Raw genomic sequence first — 25,039 nt, forward strand, 5'->3', positions numbered from 1 at the left:
TGATGGGTTAAAAAAAAAAAAAAAAAAAAAAAAAAAACCACTAGCAGAGGAAAATGTGTTCAAAAACCTGTCAAAGAGAGTTCAACTGGAATGAAGATTTCTCTATTAATATCTTTCATCTGGGGTGAAAAGTGATGGTATAAAAATGTTCTTATTTCAGGCAGTATAACCTCAAATCTCTCTCACCATTTTTGTGCATATTGGCATCTTGTGAAGCTACGGAGGGCAGCCCTTCCATCATAGAAGTCCACTGTTTAAAGCGAGATTCTGATCCAGTTTCTTTCCCTCCCACCATGCCATAATCCATGCCACTTGAACCAAAGCCTGTGAAACAGAAAACAATACCATTTTCTCTCTTTTTGTTTGAAATCGCCTTCCAAATGGATACTTGTGATCATAAAGATAAATAAAATGCAATGGTAGTAACTGAAATCCCTTTGCACAGCTACACTTCAGGTGGTATGAAAGCAATTCATCTGACTCCCAACCCCACATCTGTGCAGGACACATCATTGTGTCATTCCCACTAAACTTACCAGCTGCCAAGCAGATTCTCCGGTGTTACCATGCTATCAGCTCTGATATTCAGAAAAGCCATGTTCTACACGGATGCAAGTATATTCACTGTATCTTAGCACAAGTCTGTGGCTAGACTGAATTAAACTAGAATGACTCAAGAAGGCTGCGAAGGTAGTGAAACATGGTGATGAATGAACTAACAGACTAATTACCTCTAGGTGCTGCTGATAAACTAAAACAGACTAGTTCAGCTATATTTTTAAGATGCAAAAAAAATAATAATAATAATGCTACATTGTTTTCAAAAAGGCAGATTGACCATTGTACCACATACAATGGTCCAATCTTTTGTCTGTCCTCCTTTTCCTATCACCACTTGCTAAAGATATTACTATATTCTGTTGCTACAAGCAGGGATTTGGAGCAATCAAATTTTTCAATTACTCCGCTCCATCTCCGGGCACAAACCTATTGCTCTGCGCTCCAGCTCCGGGCTCCACTCCAAAGCCTTGGCTACAAGTGTCCAGCTTTCAGCAACTTGAGTCCAATTCACTTTTCCAATAGGTCCCAACTTTTCCTGACTTTTTTTTTTTTTTAAATCAAGTGATAAATGTCTTTGCATCTTCACAGCTTCAGTCCCTATTTTAACACAGAATGTGTGTATGTAGAGAGTGGAGGTGGTGGGGAGGAGAAGGGGTAACATCTATGTGCACTGAAGGGGAAGTCTATAAAAAAAAGTAATTGAGAGGCAATGTGATCTAGTGGATAAGCTACTGTACTAAGAATCAATAAACTAGGGTTTTATTCCCAACTCTACCACCAATCTGCTCTGTGACCTTTCATAAATCACTGCACTTCTCTGTGCCTCTGTTTCCTCTCCCAATCTTTGTCTGCCTTATCTATTTAGACTAAGTTCTTTGGGGGGCAGTGCCTATCTTTTACGTAATGCTGCTCTACCAGCCAGCCTTAAAATAAGCTTGGTAAGTCAGGATGCCATTGGGCTGCACTCTGTATGGAAAAAAGCCAAACCTAGAAGACTTGCAAGACAATGCAGTTTTAGCAATGGAGCTGACATTGTGACACAAACCCTAAATCCAATGCCTATACAGAAATTATAGTACCAGAGAATTAGTGCACTCCTGGTGGATCACAGGTCAAACTAATAGAGTAATACTACTGGCAACACAACGAATAACCCCAGCTCATAGCAGTACTCACCAGAACCATATCCGGGTATTTGCCCTTTGGTCTGTATATCTGAGAGACCCACATTCAGAGCATTGGGTACCATGCTGTCTAAATGTGACTTAGGCCCAACTGGATGGGATGGAGAATGCTTCATGCCAGGCTGCCTTTGCTGCTGCTGGAGGGCACTCACCATACGAGCAAGCTGCAAACAAAGGAAACGAACGAGTGAATTTACTCTCAACTAAAACTGGCTCCTTGGGTAATCATGCAGTAGTGGTTAGTTCTGAGAGAGTGAAAGGAAGCTTAACCGATACCTAGTGATGAAAGGAGTATGGCATGGTCTTTGTTGTAGACAGACAAGTTTCCTCAAACACCCTGCACCCCACATGCCTTTGATAGAACTAAGAGTGCCATACCTGTTGCTCTTGCTGCTGTCGCACAGCTTGAGAAATCTTTCTCTGGTTCTGTAACAGCTGTTGTTGCTGCTGCTGTTGCTGCTGCTGCTGCTGAAGAAGAAGCTGACATGCCTACAACACAAGTGGAGAAGAAAAAGATATGGGCTCATTTGGGGAAAAATTCTTGGTGGAACTGATCACTGGAAAATGCTTTATTAATAGCTTTTGGTAAGGACAAACAGTTCCTCGCTTTTCACAAGAAAATAAAATCACCATGAAAGAATTAGAAGAATATGATCTGGCTTTCCTGTTACACCTAATGAAATTAGAAACAGTATTCCCAGTAGCTGCTTTATTCAAGTCATTAAAAATACAAGCCCGAATAACAAAATCACTGAAATATCAGCCCACAATTGCTTCCCACCACAAAGTTGTTGCTAAGATTAATTACCGACTGACTATAACAAAAAATAGAGATCCAATTTCTAACTACACAGATAAGTTTAGATTGTGTTGACCCCTAACAACCATGTGTTTTCCTGTACAAAAGAGCAGGGGTGCTTGTACACAAATAATGCAAAAATCAGCAGAACATGTCTTGTTTTCTCTTTAGGTTTGTTCCACTTCTGTCTTAGCAGAGTTTGTAGACAGGAACAGGATTGTAGGAAACCCAATCTATCAGTGCAAGAGGACCAGCTACTTACTAGTTGAAACTGAGGAATATTTGGAAGCTGACTCAGCATAGCAATCTGTTGAGGAGATATATTGAAAAGACCTGGGTTCAAGCCACCGTTGGGAAACTGCTTGAGCACGGAGGCAGAAACCTGTGCAGAAATCAATTCAAACAGCTAAGATTCAACATATACAAAATGACAACAAAAAACGCATTGTTATGATAAAGAAAGTTGGGGAGGAGGTATTTGTGAAAAGGGTCAAGTATGGCATATACTCAAGTTTGCATAATATTTTAGGAAAGCCACTAGATTTCATTTTAACTGGCACCTTACACATCCATAAATGAAGAGGTTACTGCAGTTCTTTGAGATGTGTGTCCAGATGGTTGCTCTACTTCAGGTACGCATGTGCCTCTCGAGCCCTTGATCAGAGATTTTCAGTTAACAGTGTCCTTTGGGCCTGCGCATGCGCCCTATGCCTGTGCATGCTGGATACCAAGGCTACATCGGCATTTGCAGGCAAACCGCCCTCAGTTCCTTCTTCAAGCAAATGTCTCCTAAAGAACAGTCTGAAGCAGGGGGAAGGCGGCCAGTAGTGGAGCACCCATAGAGACAAACATCTTGAAGAACCACAGTTACTGCACAAAGTGAGTAACCTCTTCTTTTAGTATATATGCACTGAAACCATAGATTCATAGATTCTAGGACTGGAAGGGACCTCGAGAGGTCATCGAGTCCAGTCCCCTGCCCGCATGGCAGGACCAAATACTGTCTAGCCATCCCTGATAGACATTTATCTAACCTACTCTTAAATATGTAGCAGCCCTGCATATTTCAGATACTGATACATTCTTCAGTAATGCCACAGATGTTGCCTCTAATCTGGTTGAATGTGCTATCTCCCTTTGGGGGGGGGGGGGGGAGAGAATGAACGCCCACAGCATCATAACGTGATAATACATCCAGATATCCATCTCAGTAGCTCTGAGTAGAGATCTAGGACCCCTTGGATCTATCTGTGAAGGAAATGAAGAGCCTAAGTAACTTCCTAAATTGCTGGGTCCTACCTAACATCCAGCATATATAAATAGGATTCCAGGAGAGAACTATGAGGCTTTGGGAAAAACACTGGTAGATGAATGGATTGATTAACATGGAACTCTGACAGATCCTTAGCTAAGAATTTAGGGTGTGGATGTAAAGAAACCTTGTCCTTAAAGAATATTGTAAAGGTGTGGAGGGGAGGGGGAGAGGAGAATTTGCCATCAAGGCTCCAATCTTTCCAACCCTATGGGTTGACGTGATGGCTACTAAAAAGGCTGTCTTCATAAATAAATGCAACAGAGAACAGGGTGCCATTGGTTTGAATGGAGGTCTCATAAGGTAACTGAGTAGCAGGTTGAGGTACCAGGTTGGGGTAGGGTTCCTAACTGGGAACAGATATTCCTCAAACCCTTAATAAACGTAGACAATACCAGATGAGCAAATATGGGGAATCCTACCAGAGGATGAAAGCCTGATAGTGCGGCCAAATGGATCTTAATTGAACTAACTGATAACCCCGATTTTTTTTAGATCCAACAGGGAATCCAGGATGATTGAAAGTGGCACCGAATCAGGCAAGAGACAGCAATGACAATACCAATGGAAGAATCTCTTCCATTTCTGCAGGTTAAGAAATGTGGGTTGATCTTTTTCTGCTATTCAGTAACACCTGTGGTACTTCCACAGAGCAGGAGGAACCTAGTCCCATGAATCACTGAGGAGCCATGTCCTGAGGCGCAGAACCGCTAGGATGGGATGAAGCACAAAACACTCATCCTGTGACAGGAGATGAGGAATGGTCAGGAGCTCGAATGACGTCTGGACACAGGTGAAGCAAGTAATGGTACCAAGCTTGTCTTGGCCAGTTTGGCACTATAAGGATAACTCTGGCTCTGTCCTGTCACCTTGTTCATCATCATCACCCTCTGTATCAGCACCATTAGAGGAAACGCATAGTACGAAACCCTTTTCCAAGATAGAAGACAGACATCTCCCAAGGAGTGGTGGCCCAGACTGCCTCTTGAGCTAAAAAGAGGGCACTTCCTGTTCCTGGAGATGGCAAAGAGATATACCTTTGGCAGTTGCCCTTTTCAGGAATATGCTGTGGAGAATCTGAGTGTCTAGCTCCCATTTGCAATCCTGTGAGAAGTGTCTACTGAGGACATCAGGTGCGGTGTTCTGAATACCTGGGAGGAAGAGCACTGAAATTTGGATCTTACAAGCTATGCACTAATTCCATGGTTTCATGGCTTCAGCGCACAGGGAGGGGAATCTTGCTCCTCCCTGCTTGTTGATATAGAACATGCAGGATACATTGTCCATCATGACCCTGATTGATTTGTCCCTGATGAGAGGTAAGAAACGAAGGCAAGCGTTTCTGACAGCACAGGCTGATGTGGAGACTTGTTTCTTGGGTTGTTCATCTGCCCTGAGTCATGAGGGTACTGAGGTGGTTTCCCCATTCCAACAGTGATTGCACCTGTTGTTAAAGCCACTGGTGGGATTAGTCGACAGAAAGGAATGCCTTCTCAGACACTGAGCTGATCCTTCCACCAGTCTAAGGAGTACCTCGCTTGTAGAACTGTCACCTGTCTGTCCAAATTGTTCTGACTGAAGAATAGGTCATTCTGAGCCAACCCTGAAAGCAGCAGAGATGTAGCCTTGTGTGATTGGTCACAATGGTGGAAGCTGCCATATGTTCCTGGAGCTGAAGACAGTTCTTTATTTTGGTTCCCCTGAACTGCCTGTACCAGACCTGACAAGGTTCAGGGAAGGTAGGCTCACAGCAAGTCCAAATATGCCTCTATAAACTGTATCTTCTGTACAGGAGCTAATGTGAACCTTTTTACATTCTGCTGCAGACCCAACTCCTGGAAGAGAGCAAGGGCCATTTAAGAGGAAGATAGCACTGTTTTGTAGGAATGGCCCTTGAGTAGCTAGATATTGAGGTACAGGAAGACTAGGATCGCTTCTTGTCAGAGGTAAGCAGCCACTACTGCCAGGACTTTTGAGAACACTGCTGGGGCCAAGGAAAGATAGAAGGGAAGAATCAGTATTGGAAATGATCGTGGCCTATAGTGAAGTGTAGGTATTTCCGGTATGATAGAAGTAGTTCTATGGAAATAGGCATCTTGTAGGTTGAGGGCTGAAAGCCAATCCCCTTTCTCTAGTCACCACCCTGAACTTTTGAGACTTTATGAACTTGTTTAGAAGTCTTGGATCTAAGATCAGTCTCCACCCTCCGTCTTTCTTTGGGACAAGGAAATCCTTCAGGTAAAATCCCTTGCCCTTGTGAGGAGGAGGAGGAACCAGGTCTATTGCTCCTAATTGAAGGACAGAGTTCACTTTTTGTCTCAATGAAAGCTCTTGAGAGGAGTCCCTGAAGAGGCATGGGGAAGAGGCCTGGAAAAGAGAGAGTGATGTACGATGGATGGTATAACCCAATGTTATGACCTACTTGTCTGTACCGATCTGCCTCCAAGCATGTTGGCAACAGGCAAGGAGGTCTCCAATGGGGAGTGGGGGTGGAAGAGATGGGCTAATGGGCACAGGTGTAAATCCAGAGGTGAGGGAAGATTCGAACCCTTGACCAACCCATCAAAACTGTTGCCTTGAAGATAGCTGGGTGGTCATGGAGAGTAGGTGGGCAGCCCTCTTTCTGTGAAATCTCGCTCTCTTTCTGGGGGGCACGGTGGATTTATGGAACTTGGAATACTGAGTAAGATGTGATCTCTGGGCAGTCTTTGACCTACTAAACCTTTTCTTATTCAAATGTCTATATATGCTCAGAGATTGTATAACAGCCCTAAGAGGTCTTTTAGAGTGTGCAAGGACTCCTGTGGTTTCCGAGAACAGTTTACCACCATCGAAGGGGAGGTCATCCACAGTGTTCTGTACTTCTCTTGGAAACACTGGGAGATGGAGCATGATTCCCTGAGCATGACAACCGCCATGGAGATGAACCTGGCACCAGTGTCACCGCAGCATGTAAGGCCACGGATGGTGGTAGAGGCATAACCGCCTCGTCCGGAGAGGAGGATGAAATATGTGTATGGGGGTGGGCCTCCTTATCCGCCCTAGCTTCCTGCTCCTCCAATGTCTCCTCCTGTGGGAGGGCCGATTGGGGAGGAGAGGACTGTACAACTCTGGCCTACGAATGAGACAGTACCAGTGGTCTGGCAAATTGCTATCAATAGGTAGACCAGGAGTCCCAGTGTGGCCATTAAGGGGGCCCATACAGAAGTGGAGGTAGCATGCAGGGTTGGTTCCACCACCCTTGATAATGAACCTGATGTTCCCTATGACTTTCAGAGAATGGGTTCCTTAAGAGAACCCCAAACAGAAACAGAGGAGACCAACTGGAACTCTCTTTAATTCTCCTCCATCTCATCCAAAGGAGGAGCACCCGCAGAAAAAAGTGGACAGTCCTGCAGTACTAGAAGATTGTAGTCCAGAGATCAGAGTCTTGGTACCAAGAGATGTTCAGTACCCGTGAAGGGCGGGGACTCTAGTTCATCTGTTATCAAGAGGTCTTCAGTACATCTGAACTCCTGTGACACCAAAGACAGGATCGGTACCAATGTGTTAGCCGAGGCCAAAGTCGCCAAAGCAGACAGTACTGCTGACGGGGGGCATACTGAAGTAGAGGCCAATGTATCTGAGGACCACTGCTTGCTTGGTGCCGAGGGTGCTGCATGCCTGGGTACCAATGGCTGGGCTGACCTCAACAATACTAGTCGCAAATATCTATGCTTGTCCTCCAAGCTGGTAGAAAGTACCATGGCCCTATCGGAGCTGTCTCTCTCCTTCGTGCTCCAGGACTTTATGGCTCCACCAGTATCATAGAATCATAGAATATCAGGGTTGGAAGGGACCTCAGGAGGTCATCTAGTCCAACCCCCTGCTCAAAGCAGGACCAATTCCCAACTAAATCATCCCAGCCAGGGCTTTGTCAAGCCGGGCCTTAAAAACCTCCAAGGAAGGAGACTCCACCACCTCCCTAGGTAACGCGTTCCAGTGCTTCACCACCCTCCTAGTGAAATAGTGTTTCCTAATATCCTACCTAGACCTCCCCCACTGCAACTTGAGACCATTGCTCCTTGTTCTGTCATCTGCCACCATTGAGAACAGCCGAGTTCCATCCTCTTTGGAACCCCCTTTCAGGTAGTTGTAGGCTGCTATCAAATCCCCCCTCATTCTTCTTTTCTGGAGACTAAACAATCCCAGTTCCCTCAGCCTCTCCTCATAAGTCATGCGCTCCAGACCCCTAATCATTTTTGTTGCCCTCCGCTGGACTCTTTCCAATTTTTCCACATCCTTCTTGTAGTGTGGGGCCCAAAACTGGACACAGTACTCCAGACGAGGCCTCACCAATGTCGAATAAAGGGGAATGATCACGCCCCTCGATCTGCTGGCAATGCCCCTACTTATACAGCCCAAAATGCTATTAGCCTTCTTGGCAACAAGAGCACACTGTTGACTCATATCCAGCTTCTCGTCCACTGTGACCCCTAGGTCCTTTTCTGCAGAACTGCTACCTAGCCATTCGGTCCCTAGTCTGTAGCTGTGCATGGGATTCTTCCGTCCTAAGTGCAGGACTCTGCACTTGTCCTTGTTGAACCTCATCAGGTTTCTTTTGGCCCAATCCTCTAATTTGTCTAGGTCCCTCTGTATCCGATCCCTACCCTCTAGTATATCTACCACGCCTCCTAGTTTAGTGTCATCAGCAAACTTGCTGAGAGTGCAATCCACTCCATCCTCCAGATCATTAATAAAAATATTAAACAAAACCGGCCCCAGGACCGACCCTTGGGGCACTCCGCTTGAAACCGGTTGCCAACTAGACATGGAGCCATTGATCACTACCCGTTGAGCCCGACGATCTAGCCAGCTTTCTATCCATTTTACAGTCCATTCATCCAGCCCATACTTCTTTAACTTGGCAGCAAGAATACTGAGGGAGACCGTATCAAAAGCTTTGCTAAAGTCAAGGAATAACACATCCACTGCTTTCCCCTCATCCACAGAGCCAGTTATCTCATCATAGAAGGCAATTAGGTTAGTCAGGCACGACTTCCCCTTGGTGAATCCATGCTGACTGTTCCTGATCACTTTCCTCTCCTCTAAGTGTTTCATAATAGATTCCTTGAGGACCTCCTCCATGATTTTTCCAGGGACTGAGGTGAGGCTGACTGGCCTGTAGTTCCCCGGATCCTCCTTCTTCCCTTTTTTAAAGATGGGCACTACATTAGCCTTTTTCCAGTCATCCGGGACCTCCCCCGATCGCCATGAGTTTTCAAAAATAATGGCTAATGGCTCTGCAATCTCATCCACCAACTCCTTTAGCACCCTCAGATGCAGCGCATCCGGCCCCATGGACTTGTGCACGTCCAGTTTTTCTAAATAGTCCCAAACCACTTCTTTCTCCACAGAGGGCTGGTCACCTTCTCCCCATATTGTGCTGCCCAGTACAGCAGTCTGGGAGCTGACCTTGTTTGTGAAGACAGAGGCAAAAAAATCATTGAGTACATTAGCTTTTTCCACATCCTCAGTCACTAGGTTGCCTCCCTCATTCAGTAAGGGTCCCACACTTTCCTTGACTTTCTTCTTGTTGCTAACATACCTGAAGAAACCCTTCTTGTTACTCTTAACATCTCTTGCTAGCTGCAACTCCAAGTGTGATTTGGCCTTCCTGATTTCACTCCTGCATGCCTGAGCAATATTTTTATACTCCTCCCTGGTCATTTGTCCAATCTTCCACTTCTTGTAAGCTTCTTTTTTGCGTTTAAGGTCAGCAAGGATTTCACTGTTTAGCCAAGCTGGTCGCCTGCCATATTTACTATTCTTTCTACACATCGGGATGGTTTGTTCCTGCAACCGCAATAAGGATTCTTTAAAATACAGCCAGCTCTCCTGGACCCCTTTGCCCTTCATGTTATTCTCCCAGGGGATCCTGCCCATCTGTTCCCTGAGGGAGTCAAAGTCTGCTTTTCTGAAGTCCAGGGTCCGTATTCTGCTGCTCTCCTTTCTTCCTTGTGTCAGGATCCTGAACTCGACCATCTCATGGTCACTGCCTCCCAGGTTCCCATCCACTTTTGCTTCCCCTACTAATTCTTCCCTGTTTGTGAGCAGCAGGTCAAGAAAAGCTCTGCCCCTAGTTGGTTCCTCCAGCACTTGCACCAGGAAATTGTCCCCTACACTTTCCAAAAACTTCCTGGATTGTCTGTGCACCGCTGTATTGCTCTCCCAGCAGATATCAGGGTGATTAAAGTCTCCCATGAGAACCAGGGCCTGCGATCTAGCAACTGCTGTTAGTTGCCGGAAGAACGCCTCGTCCACCTCATCCCCCTGGTCTGGTGGTCTATAGCAGACTCCGACCACAACATCACCCTTGTTGCTCACACTTCTCAACTTTATCCAGAGACACTCAGGTTTTTCTGCAGTTTCATACCGGAGCTCTGAGCAGTCATACTCCTCTCTTACATACAATGCAACTCCCCCACCTTTTCTGCCCTGCCTGTCCTTCCTGAACAGTTTATATCCATCCATGATAGTACTCCAGTCATGTGAGTTATCCCACCAAGTCTCTGTTATTCCAATCGCATCATAGTTCCCTGACTGTGCCAGGACTTCCAGTTCTCCCTGCTTGTTTCCCAGGCTTCTTGCATTTGTGTATAGGCACTTAAGATAACTCATCGATCGTCCCTCTTTCTCAGTATGAGACAGGAGTCCTCCCCTCTTGCGCTCTCCTGCTTGTGCTTCCTCCCAGGATCCCATTTCCCCACTTACCTCAGGGCTTTGGTCTCCTTCCCCCGGTGAACCTAGTTTAAAGCCCTCCTCACTAGGTTAGCCAGCCTGCTGGCGAAGATGCTCTTCCCTCTCTTCGTTAGGTGGAGCCCGTCCCTGCCCAGCACTCCTTCTTGGAACACCATCCCATGGTCGAAGAATCCAAAGCCTTCTCTCCGACACCACCTGCGTAGCCATTCGTTGACTTCCACGATTCGACGGTCTCTACCCAGGCCTTTTCCTTCCACAGGGAGGATGGACGAGAACACCACTTGCGCCTCAAACTCCTTTATCCTTCTTCCCAGAGCCACGTAGTCTGCAGTGATCCGCTCAAGGTTATTCTTGGCAGTATCATTGGTGCCCACGTGGAGAAGCAGGAAGGGGTAGCGATCCGAGGGCTATTGGAGGAGGAGGCCTTCGATTCAATTGTACTGAGTGGAGAGGTCAAGACTCTGGAAACTGTAGATCTTGTCGGGTACCTGGACTTTTTCGGAGTTGGCTTGTTAAGGTGAGAGTCCTCACTTCTTTTTTCTGGAAGCCTTCCTTGAAGCCTGCAAAGTCTTCCCTTTCTTAAGGGAAGCTTGCACCAAAGTAGAAGGGGCACTGGATCTGTCCAGAGACTGATGTAATGGGGGAGCCTTCTTGACCTGACTCAGAAGCTGGCTAAAGGGAGTGTTCCATCATTAGCAGTGAATTTAATCTCCTGTTTTTTCTTGCTCTGGACTTCAGGGAAAGGCAGAATTTGCACTTCTGGGAGACGTGGGACTTCCCCAAGCAATGGACACGTTAAAATAGAGTGGCCATCACCAGGTTTTGACGTTGCCACTCCTAAAGAGTCAGACATGTCCTGGCAGGAAAAAAAAATAAGTCTCCCTGGGGAAAGAGTGGAGTAAAACAATCCTCTCACTACTTATTTAACTATAACTACACTAACACTACAAAAACTATCTTAATCGCTATAGAAATATTAGAAAAGCCGATACACGCTCAAGGCAGACATGCTAGGGTTCTGTTTCAGGCCAATGTGGTTGAGAAGGAACTGAGGGCAGTTCGTCTGTGCACCCCTATATAGCCTCAGTATCCAGTACTAGGAGTCACAGGGCACATGCGTGGGCTGAATGGATGTTGCTAACTGAAAATTTCCCACCAAGAGCTTGAGAGACGCATGAACACCTGAAGTGGAACACCAATAGGGATGTTACTCGAAGAAGTAGTAAACTTCTGGCTTGAACAGAATACATAATTCAGGTAACTGACAATATGTAACATTACACACACCCAATAGGAAGGTATGTTTTGAAGACTGCATTAAACTGGAAACCTTTGCACATGTGTAACCAACCAGGAACCATGACACTGTATCATCACATTGAACTCCAACAACTGAGTATGTCTGGGTTGGGGTTTTTGACATGTGAAAAGGAAAAGGAGTTGAGGTTGGCATGAGAGCCAATAACTTTGTGCCTGGTGCCAAGAGTTCACTTCCCTATCTATGGGAGATCTCCATCTCCTCCACAGCATTCAACGTTTCCAAAAAGCCTTAACAGAGCCCAAAGCAAAGGGAACAAAGGAGATGTGCATGTTTGGTAAGCTTGAGCCCTGAGAAATCTGGGCTATGAGTAAACTGCCCAGTTTTCTTCCTCTAGTCCAGTCCTTCACTGAACCACACACTCAGGAGGCTGGAAAGCAAGCATGGTTGAAGAAGAGAGAAATTTTTCATACTTAAGTAAAAAGGTTTGGCTGATCTTGTATCTCACATTAACTGGCCAAGCTTAAGAAGGCCCTACACTTGACTCAATGGCATTTCTCAGTGTGGATGTAGTGAGAACTTTTGAATGCCGCATCTGATCAATTCCAAAATTTCAAGAAATGTTCTAGGCATCAGTGGCCAGAACCTTATTGATTTTGGGGAAAATTGGAAAACCAAAAGGGGCAAAAAGGGGAAGGTGGTGGGAAAAAGACACAAAGCTCCTGCCAGTACTTTAATTAGTACAGCCACTGTTTCAAGCACTTCTGCAACTATTATACTTCAAACTGATTAATGGCACTCATTAATCCCTCCCAGCATTAGAATACATCTCATCTCTGCTTATCTTCCCACTAGACTGTAACATATTCATGACCTCAATGACTTGTTTATCAGTTAGGAAGATGGTGGGTGGCATAGGAGGAATGGGGGCATGCACCCAGCCCAGACATGGGGAGAGGGGAGAATGGAGGAACCTGGTATGGGGGAAGAGGGAAAGGGGGCAAACAACATCGAGTGAGGGGCGACTGGGGGGAGGCTTTAGTATAAGGGGAAGGTGGGAATGGAAGCAGACAGAGCTCCTGGCATGCACAGGAAAAGGGTAGTAAGGGTTGTACTGAACCCCTGCCATGGGGAGAGAATGGCAGAGACTGATATGGGGGAAGAGGGAAAGTGGGGCGCACACAGAGCCCCTGACATGGGGGGAAGGAGAGGATGAGGGCACCCATGGAACACCTGGTAAGAGGAAGACTGGGGAACCCTGGTATGGGGGCACATAGAACCCCCTAAGGGGGAAACTGGGAAGAGTTGTAGGGAGTCCTGAAATAGAGGAGTATGAGAAGGTGGCAAATAGGAAGCTTCTGGGAGAGAGGGGATGAGGAGGGATGCAAGGAGGCCTTGGTGCATGCAATAAGCTCAGCCTACTCAAACTATGAAGTGTGCATCCCTCTAGTAGCAATTTATTTTTTTTAATCATCTTGCAAAGAATCAGTATGGAACTTAGGACTTATGAGCTTACACTGAAGATTTAAAAAAAAGGGCAGTAAACATTCTCACACTGAGCTCCCATTGGAATGTAAGAAAGAAGGATTCCAGTCTGCAAAGCATTGAAATCCCAAATCACAATGGAAAATTTCAAACAAAATCTAAGGGTTCCACTAGTAAAATATGTCAGGTCCACACCAAGTATGCATGTGAAAAGCCTTAAAACATGTACTGTAAATCCTGTAAGCCTTATACCTTGTAAGAAACCAGAAATGTTAAACTACTTACCTGGGGGGAAAGAAACTGGGGAGGCACTTGTGCCCGGATATTGGGGGAAGGGTTTAGTGGCTGCACTGGTGTGTGCATGCCCCTCGATTGTGCTGTGCTGTTTCCAAATAAACCATGATTGCCAGCCTATAAAATTAAAATAATGGTGAGTCAGTAAAAATTCTAATCCCTTAGGCTAATGGATTTCTGTGTGCTGTTGGCTGTTTACTAAGAGTATCGCAAGAATATTTCACTACAGAGAATACCCTCACGCCTGAATTATTCAGACGATACCAACCTCAATCCGCTTTATCCCCCCTAAGTCTCTTTATAAACTGAAGTTTTTGAAATATAGCCTCTTCCTCCACATGTACATTGTACTTTTCATCCAAGGATCTCAATACACCAGTGGTCTCCAACCTTTTTATGCACAAGATCACTTTTTGAATTTAAGATCAACCCAGAATCTACCCGGCCCCATTCACTCCATTCCCCCCTTCCTCCGTCGCTCGCTCTCCCCCACCCTCATTCACTGGCCTGGGGAAGAGGGTTGAGGTGTGGGAGGGGGTGCAGGCTCTGGGCTGGGGTCGAGGGGTTCAGGGTACGGGAGGGGGCTCAGGCCTGAGCCTGGGGCAGGAGGTTGGGGTGCAGGAGGTGGTATGGGGCATGGGCTCTGGGAGGGAGAGTTTGGGTGTAGGAGGGGGCTCTGGGCTGGGGCAGAGTGTTGGGGTGTGGGAGGGTGTGAGGGGTACAAGCTCTGGGAAGAAGTTTGGGTGTGGGCTCAGGGCTGGGTCGGGGGGGGGGGGGGGGGGGGGGGGGGGGGGGGCGGGATCTGGGAGGGAGTTTGGGTGCAGGATCCAGCCAGGAGGTGGTTACCACAGGCAGCTCCCAGTCAGCGGCGTAACGGGGCTAAGGCAGGCTCCCTGCCTGCCCTGGTCCCACACCACTTCCAGAAGCGGCTGGCATGTCTCTGCGGCCCCTGCCTTAGCTCCACTGTGCCACCAGACTTTTAGCAGCCAGAGATCACAAGCAACTGGCACAGGGTCCAGGATTGACCAGTCGATCACGATCAATCGGTTAGTGACCACTGCTTTACACAGTTGGTTAAAGTTAAGTAGCCCATTTTACAAATATGGAAAGTGAGGCTCAGAGAAAACAAATAGTACGTCCTAGAACATTCTCCTACTTAAAAGTTGATAAGCAGTATTTTGTCACTTAGTCGTCTTGGCTATTGCATTATGAAAGATCTGAGACAGAGTTGGTTGAAGATTCAGGAACCAGTCGTCACTAAAACAAGTATGTCTATTGCTTATATAACCTACAGGCCTTTAGCTGTCCACCATTGCCTTAAAATAATTAAAGCTGGTCAAATTTTTCATCTGAAAAGTTACTTTGACCAAAAAATGGCCTTTTTTCCCCTACATGAAAATTGTCATGGAAAATTAGTTTCTTTTGAATTTTTCTGTGATGTGTTTGTGCTTTTGGTTTTAATGAAAAAACAAACAAACAAACAAACCTTTTAAATTAAAAAAAAATTATAACCATTGGTTCACAGATGCATAGTTGCTCCCCTCATGTGCCAAACTGAGGGCATAAATGAGGCACAGACCAAAGCCTCTCCAGTTCCTTCCCTTACCACAAATCATATAGGATCCAAAGCAGACGGAAAGGATGGTGGGTAGCGGAATACAGTTAGGGACCATACAACTAGAAGAACCACCAGTTACAGGTAAGTAACTTCCATTTCTTCTTCGAGTGCTGGTCCCTATCCGTATTTTATATGTGGGTGATTAGTAAGCAGCAGTCAAAGAAGAGGAGGGTGTAAGGATGCAGCTGATATAGATCAGGGGTTGGCAACCTTTCAGAAGTGGTGTGCCGAGTCTTCATTTATTCACTCTGATTTAAGGTTTCGCATGCAAGTCATACATTTTAAAGTTTTTGGAAGGTCTCTTTCTATAAGTCTATAATACATAAATAAACTGTTGTTGTATGTAAAGTAAATAAGGTTTTTAAAATGTTTAAGAAGCTTCATTTAAAATTAAATTAAAATGCAGAGCCCCCTGGACCGGTGGCCAGGACCCGGGCAATGTGAGTGCCACTGAAAATCAGCTCGCATGCTGCCTTCGGCACGCGTGCCATAGGTTGCCTACCCCTGGTATAGATGACTGTAACACTGCTGTCCCCACAGCTCCATCTGCTGAGGAAGCCTGAACCAGGGTGTAATGCTTTGTAAAGGTGTGGATGGAGATCCAGGTACCTGCCTTACAAATGTCCAGTACTGGTAAGAAATGCCATTGAGGTTGCCTGTGCTCCCATAGAGCAGGCCCTCACCAAGTCCTGGGGAGGAATATGTGTTAGCTGATAACACAGAATGATGCTTCCAGAGATCCACTCAGTGAGTCTCTGGGCTGATAATGCTTGTCCTCATGATCGTTCTGCTACAGAAACAAATAGTCTCTGTGTTTTCCTAATTGGTTTTGTTCTTTGCAGATAAAAGGCCATGATCTGTCTGACACTGAGAGACTGCGGCCTCTCTTCCTCATTGGAAACATGAGGCTTAGGGAAGAACACTGGTAAGTGAATAGGTTGGGTCATATGGAACTCTGAAATTACCTTGGGGATGAATATCTGGTGGAGATGAAAGAGGGCCTTTTCTCTATAAAATATGATGTACGGCGGTTCTGTCACAAGTGTTCCAAGTGTGATGGCAACTACGATTAGGTAATATTCATGGAGAGGTGTGACATGGAACATGTGGCCATTGGTTTGAAACGCGGTCTGATAAGAGATCATAGTACCAAGTTGAGATCTCATTGTGGTGCGCGTTTCATCACTGGCAGGAAGGTCCCAATGAGGCCTTTCAAGAATCAAATTATGGTAGGGTGAGTAAAGATAGAGCAGCCTTCCACCAGAGGATGAAAGGCATTGATTGCTGACTTTTAATGTGCCGGTAGGGACAGGAGATAGTCTAAAATGACACGGACACCTACTGATTCTGGTGATAACTGATTCTGTTGTGAGCAGGTAGAGAAATGCCTCCATTTAGCTAAATAGCATTTTCTAGTGGAGGTTTTTCCATTGTGACAGATGATAGTTCAGATGGCCTCTGAACATGAACGTTCTAGGTCTCATGCCCATCCAAATGCTAGGCTGTGAGTGAAGAGGCTCTGGGTTGGGATGTCTGATCCTGCCCTGGTCCTAGTTAACAGATCCAGAAAGGGTCAAATAGAGATGGGAGAACAGGGGATGACATTGTAGTAGGTCTGGAAACCAAAACTGCCTATATCATTTGTTGTCAAGTATCAGAGGTGTAGCTGTGTTAGTCTGGATCTGTAAAAAGCGACAAAGAGTCCTGTGGCACCTTAAAGAACAACAGACATATTGGAGCATAAGCTTTCATGGGTGAATACCCACTTCGTCAGACGCAGCTTATGCTCCAATACATGTGTTAGTCTATAAGGTGCCACAGGACTCTTTATCGCTATATCATTTGGGTGTGATAAGGGATAACCCTGACCTGTCAAGGTGAATTTTGCAGAGAACCTAAGGTAGCTGAGCATTGGGAGGGAAGATGTACCTCAGATGGTCCACCCAGAACAACAGAAAGGCATCATGCCTGAAGTCTCGGCCTAATGCTGCTCTTGAGCAGTAGAGATTGAATTTCTTGTTTGTTTGGGAGGTGAACAAGCCACAAGATAACATTGCTCAGTGGGTGAAGATTTTGGTTATGACACAATTGCATATTTCCCATTCACGGTCTATGGCAAAGTGCTTGCTCAGAATGTCTGGCAGAGTATTCTGCACACCTGATGTGTAGGTTGCTAAGAGTATGATGTGGTTCTTGATGCACCAGTTCCATAATTCATTGTCTCTATTCACCCTGTTTATATAAGACAGTTGTCATGTGGTCACGCATTATCTGGATGTGGCAGGATCATGTGAGGGAGAAGTATTTGTTGCAGGTTAGGTGAACTGCTCTAATCTCCAGCAGAATGATATGCATTCTGGCCTCCCGTGGGCACCACGTGCCTTTTGCAGTGTGACTGTCCGTATGTGCTCCCCATCCTATGAGGGACGCATCAAGGATGGGTGGAAGAAAGGGGACTCCTGCTCACACCTGGTCCAGTTTCGTCCACCACTGAGAGAGGATCTGACTTTCAGTGGGATTGTTACCTGATATTCATGTTGTCCTTGTCTGGTGAGCAGACAGACTGAAGACAGGCCTGCAAATAACAAATGTGGAGTCTGGCAAATGGCACTATGTACGTGTATGCAGCCATGTGGCTTAGAAGGGAAAGGCAGACGGTGATTGTGGTGCAAGGTCTGAGGGTTACTTGGTTTATCAAGTTATTCATAACCTGAAATTTGTCTATAGGGTGGTTGGCTTTTTCTGAGGATATATCCAGGGTTGCTCCTATGAAATCTATAGTCCTTGTGGGAGTCAAAGTGCTTGTTTACACAGACCTCCAGAAATGTCAGAAAGTGGAGTAAGAATAAGACTATTGATTGGACCTTCTGGCTTGATCTGCTCATTAGCAGCCAGTCGTGCAGATACAGGAAGATAATGTAGCCATCATGTCTCATTTGGGCCGCCACCACACAGAAGATTTTTGTGAAGGCCTGAGTGCCATCACCAGCCTGAATGGAAGTACTCTGAATTGGTATTTCTCTTGTCCTCACAATGAACTGAAGAAATCTTCTGTGGGACTGATGAATATCTACCTAAAAGCAAGCATCTTTCATATCAAGGACCACAAACCATCTCTTATCCTACAGGGAGGAAATTATTTTTGATTGTGCATAAAGGCATATAGTTGGCATACATCAAGAATTGGTCCCTATCCTCAATTTTTCTTGGAAATTATGAAATATAGGAACTAGAATCCCCCCTCAATGCTGAGGTGGCATCTGCTCTATAACCCCTTTTTGGAGGAGAGAGTTCACATCCTGATGAAGGATCTCCTCGTGAGAGTGGCCCCTGAGAAGGGGGTTTTTGTGGTGGGAAGTGAGATCAACTCAACTGGGTAGTTGGAGTGAATGATCTCTAGTATCCACTTGTCTGTTATTGCCTTCCAGTTGTGTGTGACGTTGGTAAGGCAGCCACCAAAGATTTGGGGGGGGGGGGGGGGCGCAATGTGGCATGGCATCAGTATCAATATGCAGTCCTTGAGAATCAGATCACAAGAAACCCTTGGATGATGGGCAGGACTGGGCAGCAGTCAGAGGTGGAGGAAGCGGTGCATCTGAGTCTTTGAACCCTCTGTTGTTTTGCATGGTGGTTCATACGGGTGCTGGTGATAAAATGCTGGGGGGATGGGAAGATATTTGGGTCTATTGGTTTGCTTGTGGTGTTTCCTCTTCAGAGCTGGGGTGTAAATGCCCAGGAGTGGAGAGTTGTCCTGGAGTCCTTAAGAGAGTGTAGTGACTTGTCAGTATTCTCACTGAAGAGATTAGACTCACCAAAGGGAAAATTCTCAAAGGTATTCTGAACCTCCCTGGGGAACCCCGAAGAGTGCAGCCACGATTCATGCCTCATGACTACAGCTGTGGTAACGGTTTTAGACCGAGTGTCAGCTGAGTCCACTGCTGCTTGAAGTGAAGTCTTAGCCACCAGCCTGCCTTCATCAATGAGATCTTGGATCGGAGTCCTGTCTTTCTCAGGATGTTTGTATCTAAATTACAGAATTTTGGAATAATTTAGGAAATCATACTCTCCTAACAATGCCTGGTAACTAGCAACTTTGAATTAGAGACTAGCTCGTGAAAATACTTTCCTCCTCAAGAGGTCAATGCATTTAGCGCCCTTGTCAGTTAGAGTAGACTTGGGGTGCTGTGACCTGGACCTCTCTATAGCTGCCTGTATCACTAAGGAGTTGGGCTGTGGATGGATAAATAAAAAACTGCCCATTTAGTTGGCACAGAATATTGTTTTTCAGCCCTCAAGGATAGGGGCACAGGTGGCAGGGACATGCCACACAGATCTGGAGGGTTCCAAAATGGCCTTGTTGACTGGGAGGGCCACCTTATTAGGGTCAGAAGGTTGAAGGATGTCTGATTGGACCACGCTCTGTGTCCTGGACCTCCTCAAGAGGTATCTTGAGCTTGGTTGCTACCCTCTGTAACAGCTCCTGGTACTGCCTGTGGTCATCAGGCAGGGAAGGGAAGAGGCCTCATCAGGTGAGGAGGATGACACATCCATTGGGACCAGCAGATCCAGCTTGACTTCTTACTTCACAAACTCCAAAGGAGCTGGTTGGTATCAGCTGGGAGAAAAGGGTCAGTGGGATCCTTGCACAAATCTAGGATATTTGTTATATGGGGCACAATATGGCCAGTAGAAAGGGTCAACTGGTTGAGGGGATGGGAGCAAGAAATAGGGTATCAATAGTCCCCTGGGTAGCCATATCCAAGTCAGCTCCAAGGCCTCCGTCTGGGCATGTTTCCCTTGTGGAGGAGGGTATAGGGAGGCTCATATGGGAGCATCAGGCTCATATGGCACATTCACTCTGAAAAGGTAGGGTCCTGCTCTACTGGAAGCACTAGTGGGGAGGATATTCCAACTTGTGGACGCAGCATGGGAGGATCCTCTTCCCCTCAAGGTGGGTTCTTCGGGTATAGAAATGTCTGTAAGAAGGACTTGGCCCAATAGAAGAGGAGATTGTGAACAGGGCGGAATGAAAATATCCTCCAGTGACATAAAGATGGCCATCCTTCTTGGAGTTTGAGGAGATCCTGACGTGGGAACTGATAGATCTGCAGTGTCCAACAGTCTGCTACTCAGAGGATCCCATATGGGGCGACAGGTGCCAATCTTTTGGTCTGTGGGATGGAGCCAGAATCATAGCCGCGGACACAGAGAATTCCAACTCAGATGATCTGACAGTAAGAATGAATGGAACTGCAAAGGCGTTGGGCCACACCACCCGTTATGCCCTCAGTTTGGAGAATGAGGAAAACAACTGCACACTGTGGACCAACGGACAATACTTGCTACAAATCTCTGGAGTACATGTGCACCCATGTGTAGAATACACACAGAGACCAGCACTCAAAGAACAAAAATTCAGTGTTTTTTTTTTTAAAGAATATTTTTCATTTTTCAAAAATGTTCATGGAAAATACTTACCATTTTCTGACCAGCTTCACTAATAATTAATACACCTCTACCCCGATATAATGCGACCCGATATAACACGGTACAGCAGTGCTCTGGGGGGGCGGGGCTGCGCACTCCAGCGGATCAAAGCAAGTTCGATATAACGCGGTTTCACCTATAACGCAGTAAGATTTTTTGGCTCCCGAGGACAGCGTTATATCGGGGTAGAGGTGTAGTTACTAACTAGGAATCAGTCTCCTTCTAGCCTTTTATTCTTGCAGAGTCTTTTTAAAAAAATAAGTTTAACTCCTTTAAACATATTTCCACATATAAGTCACTGTATAAAACCTGGGTAAAAAAAGTCCAAGACAAATTTGAAGCAAACCACTCTTAAAATGAAAGTCTAGAAGATCATCCTGTGTTGCAGGCAATAAGAGGCCAACAAAACGAACAAAATATATACTGGACAATAGGAAGGAAGGTGGATTTTTGAAGGCTAGCATATCTGAAACCTATGTTAATATACATTATACTGTGTAGTCAGTGATCAATAAATCTTGTAAGAAAACCAGCTGACCAGAATTAAGCCTACGTTGCAGCCACGTAGTAATAAATCTGAGAAGGTGGCCTCCTTACTTGTCTAGCAGCGAAGTTTTGGGGGTTGAGCCCTGAGCCGATTGCCCCAAGGCTGACGTTGGGTAGTGTGGAACCAGAGGGAGACAGCTTGTAGCTGGGAGAAGGGGAGAAGGGAGAGCAGGGAGCCTCATCCCCAAGGCACCCGTCTTGATTGGAGAAAGGCAAAGTCAGCTGAAGCAGTAGTTAGCCAATCAGCAGGAGTTGGTTAGTGAAGCAACAGAATGCAAAAGGAGAGAAAGAAGGACTGTGAGTGATCAGGAATAAGCAAAGGTAGTTTGTAATAGCAATTACATGGGCAAACTTCTGACTCAGTTTAACTGCTGGCATTTGGAGATTTTTGGTTAAGGAGCCATGTCAACAACTTCTGTAGAGGTGAAGGTATTTTTAAAAAACCTCTTAGATGCATAGAAAAATTCTTTCTTTACTAATTTTGTCCTTCTCTGATAGTGATTATTTCCACTAAAGCAGTAGATACAGCTAGAATGAGTTCCTATTATTTACTTCTGTTTGCACACACCAATTTGTGTCCACAGTATGCACCTCTGCAAATGGTGTTCGTTAATTAGACCAGCAGAGGGAGTTCATAAAGCTGGTGTTTGGCCTGTTACCCCAAAATGGAATAGTTTAAAAATATGCACTTTTAAAAAAATGTTTATTGGACAGAGAACGCCCACAACATTTATATAACAATATTTTACCTGTTTCACATTTTATTGAATCAAATGAACTGCATTTAAAATAAACATTTTGAATCCAGGGGACCCTCTCCAAATCATAATTTAAAGCAATTAATATTTGAAATCTAAAAAGGTTGACAGTGCCCATTTAAAACAGGTAAAGATATGAAAGAGATGCTACTGCAACATACAACAGATGTAGGGAAGCCAACAGTAAATGGACAAACACAGCACATGGGATAGTCTAATCTAGAAAGAATGCTTCAGATAACTTGCAGAAATGAAAGCAGAAAGAAAAAGTCTTGGAAAATTGTGATTTTGTCTGTATATTTAGATTTAAATTTAGTTTTAGAGTGTAGGAGTATAGTCAGTAGCCAAACAGAAACAAGAACCATTATGATGCCCTCTTCGCTAAACTTTGCTGGCACCTGTTCAAAATGGACTTCTCCCTCCTCAGCTAAAGACTGAAGTAGTATTCAGAAATAATGTTTCTTCAGAGCTGTACCTATTACTCTCAGGATTTCTCTAATATATTCATACATATCTTTAACCCATCTCAATTTTTCATCTTCGTTCACTCTACATACACATGTCTATCTTATCTTATTTCATGTATTATTAGATTCTCTTCCATGATTTTGAATTTTTATTACCCCCCAAAGGAGTAGATATAAATTGGGACCTTATGTGAATGCAGTGGGGGATTTTGTTCAACCATACAGATTTATCTCACCTTCTCAAAATAAGGCCCACTATCTGTGGTTCCCATGTCTTTGGAATTAGGTGGACGGAACCCAGATCGATCCTTTCTCATTATATCATTAAAATCCCCGAGGTTCATGGCTCGTTTGTCCACCTCAAATTTCTTATCTGGGAGACCACCTATAAGAGGGAAGGAAGAGGGTGAAATATCAGTGCCAACAACCACAATCATACCTTTTCTTTCCAATAGATTCACAGCTAAAAATGGATTGAAAATACCTCTGAAGGCTGAAAAATAGTACAGCCAAGGATTTATTTTATAATGTAGCATTACGCTCCTGGTAAAAGAGTCAGGGATTAAGTTTTATCGTAAGATTAAACAAGCCAATTTGCTTTAAAAACATGTATCTGTCCACACACACTACGAATAAAACTAACTACTACCTCTACAGATTCTGACTGAACTAACTGCGCAATGGAAGAAAAGAGGATGGTTCTGAAACTATTTGCACCAGTCAGAGCTGTTCAGGGAGGAAAAGGGTATACAATGCCAGATTTGCAATCAACATGCACATGCCCCATAACAGTTAAACTACTTTAGAATGATTTTGGAAGCATGAGGCCTTAAAGTGGGGATTTATAAAAGCAATTTCATGAAGGTGAATCTATAAAGTGAAACTTTACACTGCACTGATAAGACTATTTGGAATACTGCACAGAGTTCTGGAACCCACTTTAAAAAAAAAACCAGTAAATAGAAAATATTTAAACATAAGGAGACAAAATGACACATGAACTTGAGTATATGACTTATGAAGACAGGTTGAATTAAATTTCTTTATTTAGCTTAAAGAAGCTACGTTTAAAGAACAAATCCCTCTTGCTCTTTCCCATCTCTATCTCAGACAACTACTCCCCCATTATTCCCTGGTCTCCCAGGGTACATCTTCACTATGTAATCGATCTATCGGGGATCGATTTATTGCGTGACGCGATAAATCAATCCCCAAACGCGCTCCCCGTCGACTCTGGAACTCCACCAGAGCAACAGGCGGAAGCGGAGTCGACGGGGGAGCCACGGCCATTGATCCTGCGCCATGAGGACGCGAGGTAAGTCGATCTAAGATACGTCGACTTCAGCTACGCTATTCTCATAGCTGAAGTTGCGTATCTTAGATCGATCCCCACCCCTCCAGTGTAGACCAGTCCCCAGACTTGCACTCTCTGAAGTATCACTCTACCATCCTCACACCATATTCAGACCTTGTTCAAATCCTCTCATTTTTTCTTCTCTATTCCTACCACTAGAACTCTTATCCACATCATAATTGTATCTCCCAACTATTGCAATCTCTGGCCTCTCTGGATCAGACTTCATTCCCCTCCCTTCCAAATACTGCTTCTGAAACTTCCTACTAATGACCATGTCATTCCCTATTTGAATCCCTTCACTACCTTACACTCTTCTTCTACTTCAGGCATCTCATCCTCAAGATCCCCTGCACAAATCCCCTTCTCAAATCCTTCAATTCACCCCTTTCATTTATCTTAAGACTCCTGCATAACACCTCTTTGTAACCTTCCTCAGATTTCCTCTTTGGGCCTTCTTTCATGCTGTCTGTTCTCCAACGTCTCCTCAAAACACTTTTCTTGTTCCACAGTACGTTTGAGAAATTGCCCTATAAAACTCTTAATGCCACCTGATATTCATATGATTACCCAATATAAACACTCTTGTTTTTTAATATATACATAAAAACAAAAATAAACAAAAAAATACACACACACACACAGATGCCTGAGTGGTTTAATCTGTGTCTGTACTAGACTGTAAACTCCTTGTGGCAGGGGCTGCGTTTCCTTTCAGGTTCTTAGAGTATCAAGCACATTGTTGATGTTCAATAAATAATTAACAAGATGATACTTCAATACAGAAAGGACAAATGTAAAGGGATGCAAAAACCCAACAGTGAATCTAGAAATAAGAGAGGATGAAGGTTACTTACCAGAAATTTGGCTGCTGTGCAATAAGCCTCTGAATATTCACACTTGAGAGATCACAGCACCTGTGCTGTGAGCTTCTAGAATCTTCTAGTCACCCATGTCCATTGGGGCTTGTTACCATGCCCTTCATGGAGGGTTTTGATGATATAAAAATGGGAGTGGCCTCAACCACATTCATAGTTTCTTCTACTAATTTGGGAAGTCCTAAATTTATGACTCCAAAAGAAATGTGGAAGGTGGAGTCAGGGATGGGGAATACGCAAACACTTATATCAAATAATTCCAATTCTTAAACTGGCCACTGCATATTCCTGCTTCCA

General features: G+C 44.9%; 1 protein-coding gene across 1 annotated transcript in view; it reads right to left on the reverse strand.

The window, feature by feature from the left end:
- Nucleotides 1-25,039, reverse strand: part of TNRC6B (trinucleotide repeat containing adaptor 6B) — a 52,014-nt gene that overhangs the window by 6,953 nt on the left and 20,022 nt on the right. The window contains exons 7-12 of the mRNA XM_024200399.2: nucleotides 22,747-22,895; nucleotides 13,626-13,751; nucleotides 2,807-2,926; nucleotides 2,124-2,234; nucleotides 1,738-1,909; nucleotides 187-324 (exon numbers count right to left, since the gene is read on the reverse strand). Of these exons, the coding sequence (XP_024056167.2) occupies nucleotides 187-324; nucleotides 1,738-1,909; nucleotides 2,124-2,234; nucleotides 2,807-2,926; nucleotides 13,626-13,751; nucleotides 22,747-22,895 (816 nt within the window). The remainder of the gene's footprint in view (nucleotides 1-186; nucleotides 325-1,737; nucleotides 1,910-2,123; nucleotides 2,235-2,806; nucleotides 2,927-13,625; nucleotides 13,752-22,746; nucleotides 22,896-25,039) is intronic.

This window comes from Terrapene carolina, unplaced genomic scaffold, assembly GCF_002925995.2.
Source record: "Terrapene carolina triunguis isolate 2854851 unplaced genomic scaffold, T_m_triunguis-2.0 Scaffold247, whole genome shotgun sequence".
In the NCBI taxonomy this organism is placed as follows: domain Eukaryota; kingdom Metazoa; phylum Chordata; order Testudines; family Emydidae; genus Terrapene; species Terrapene triunguis.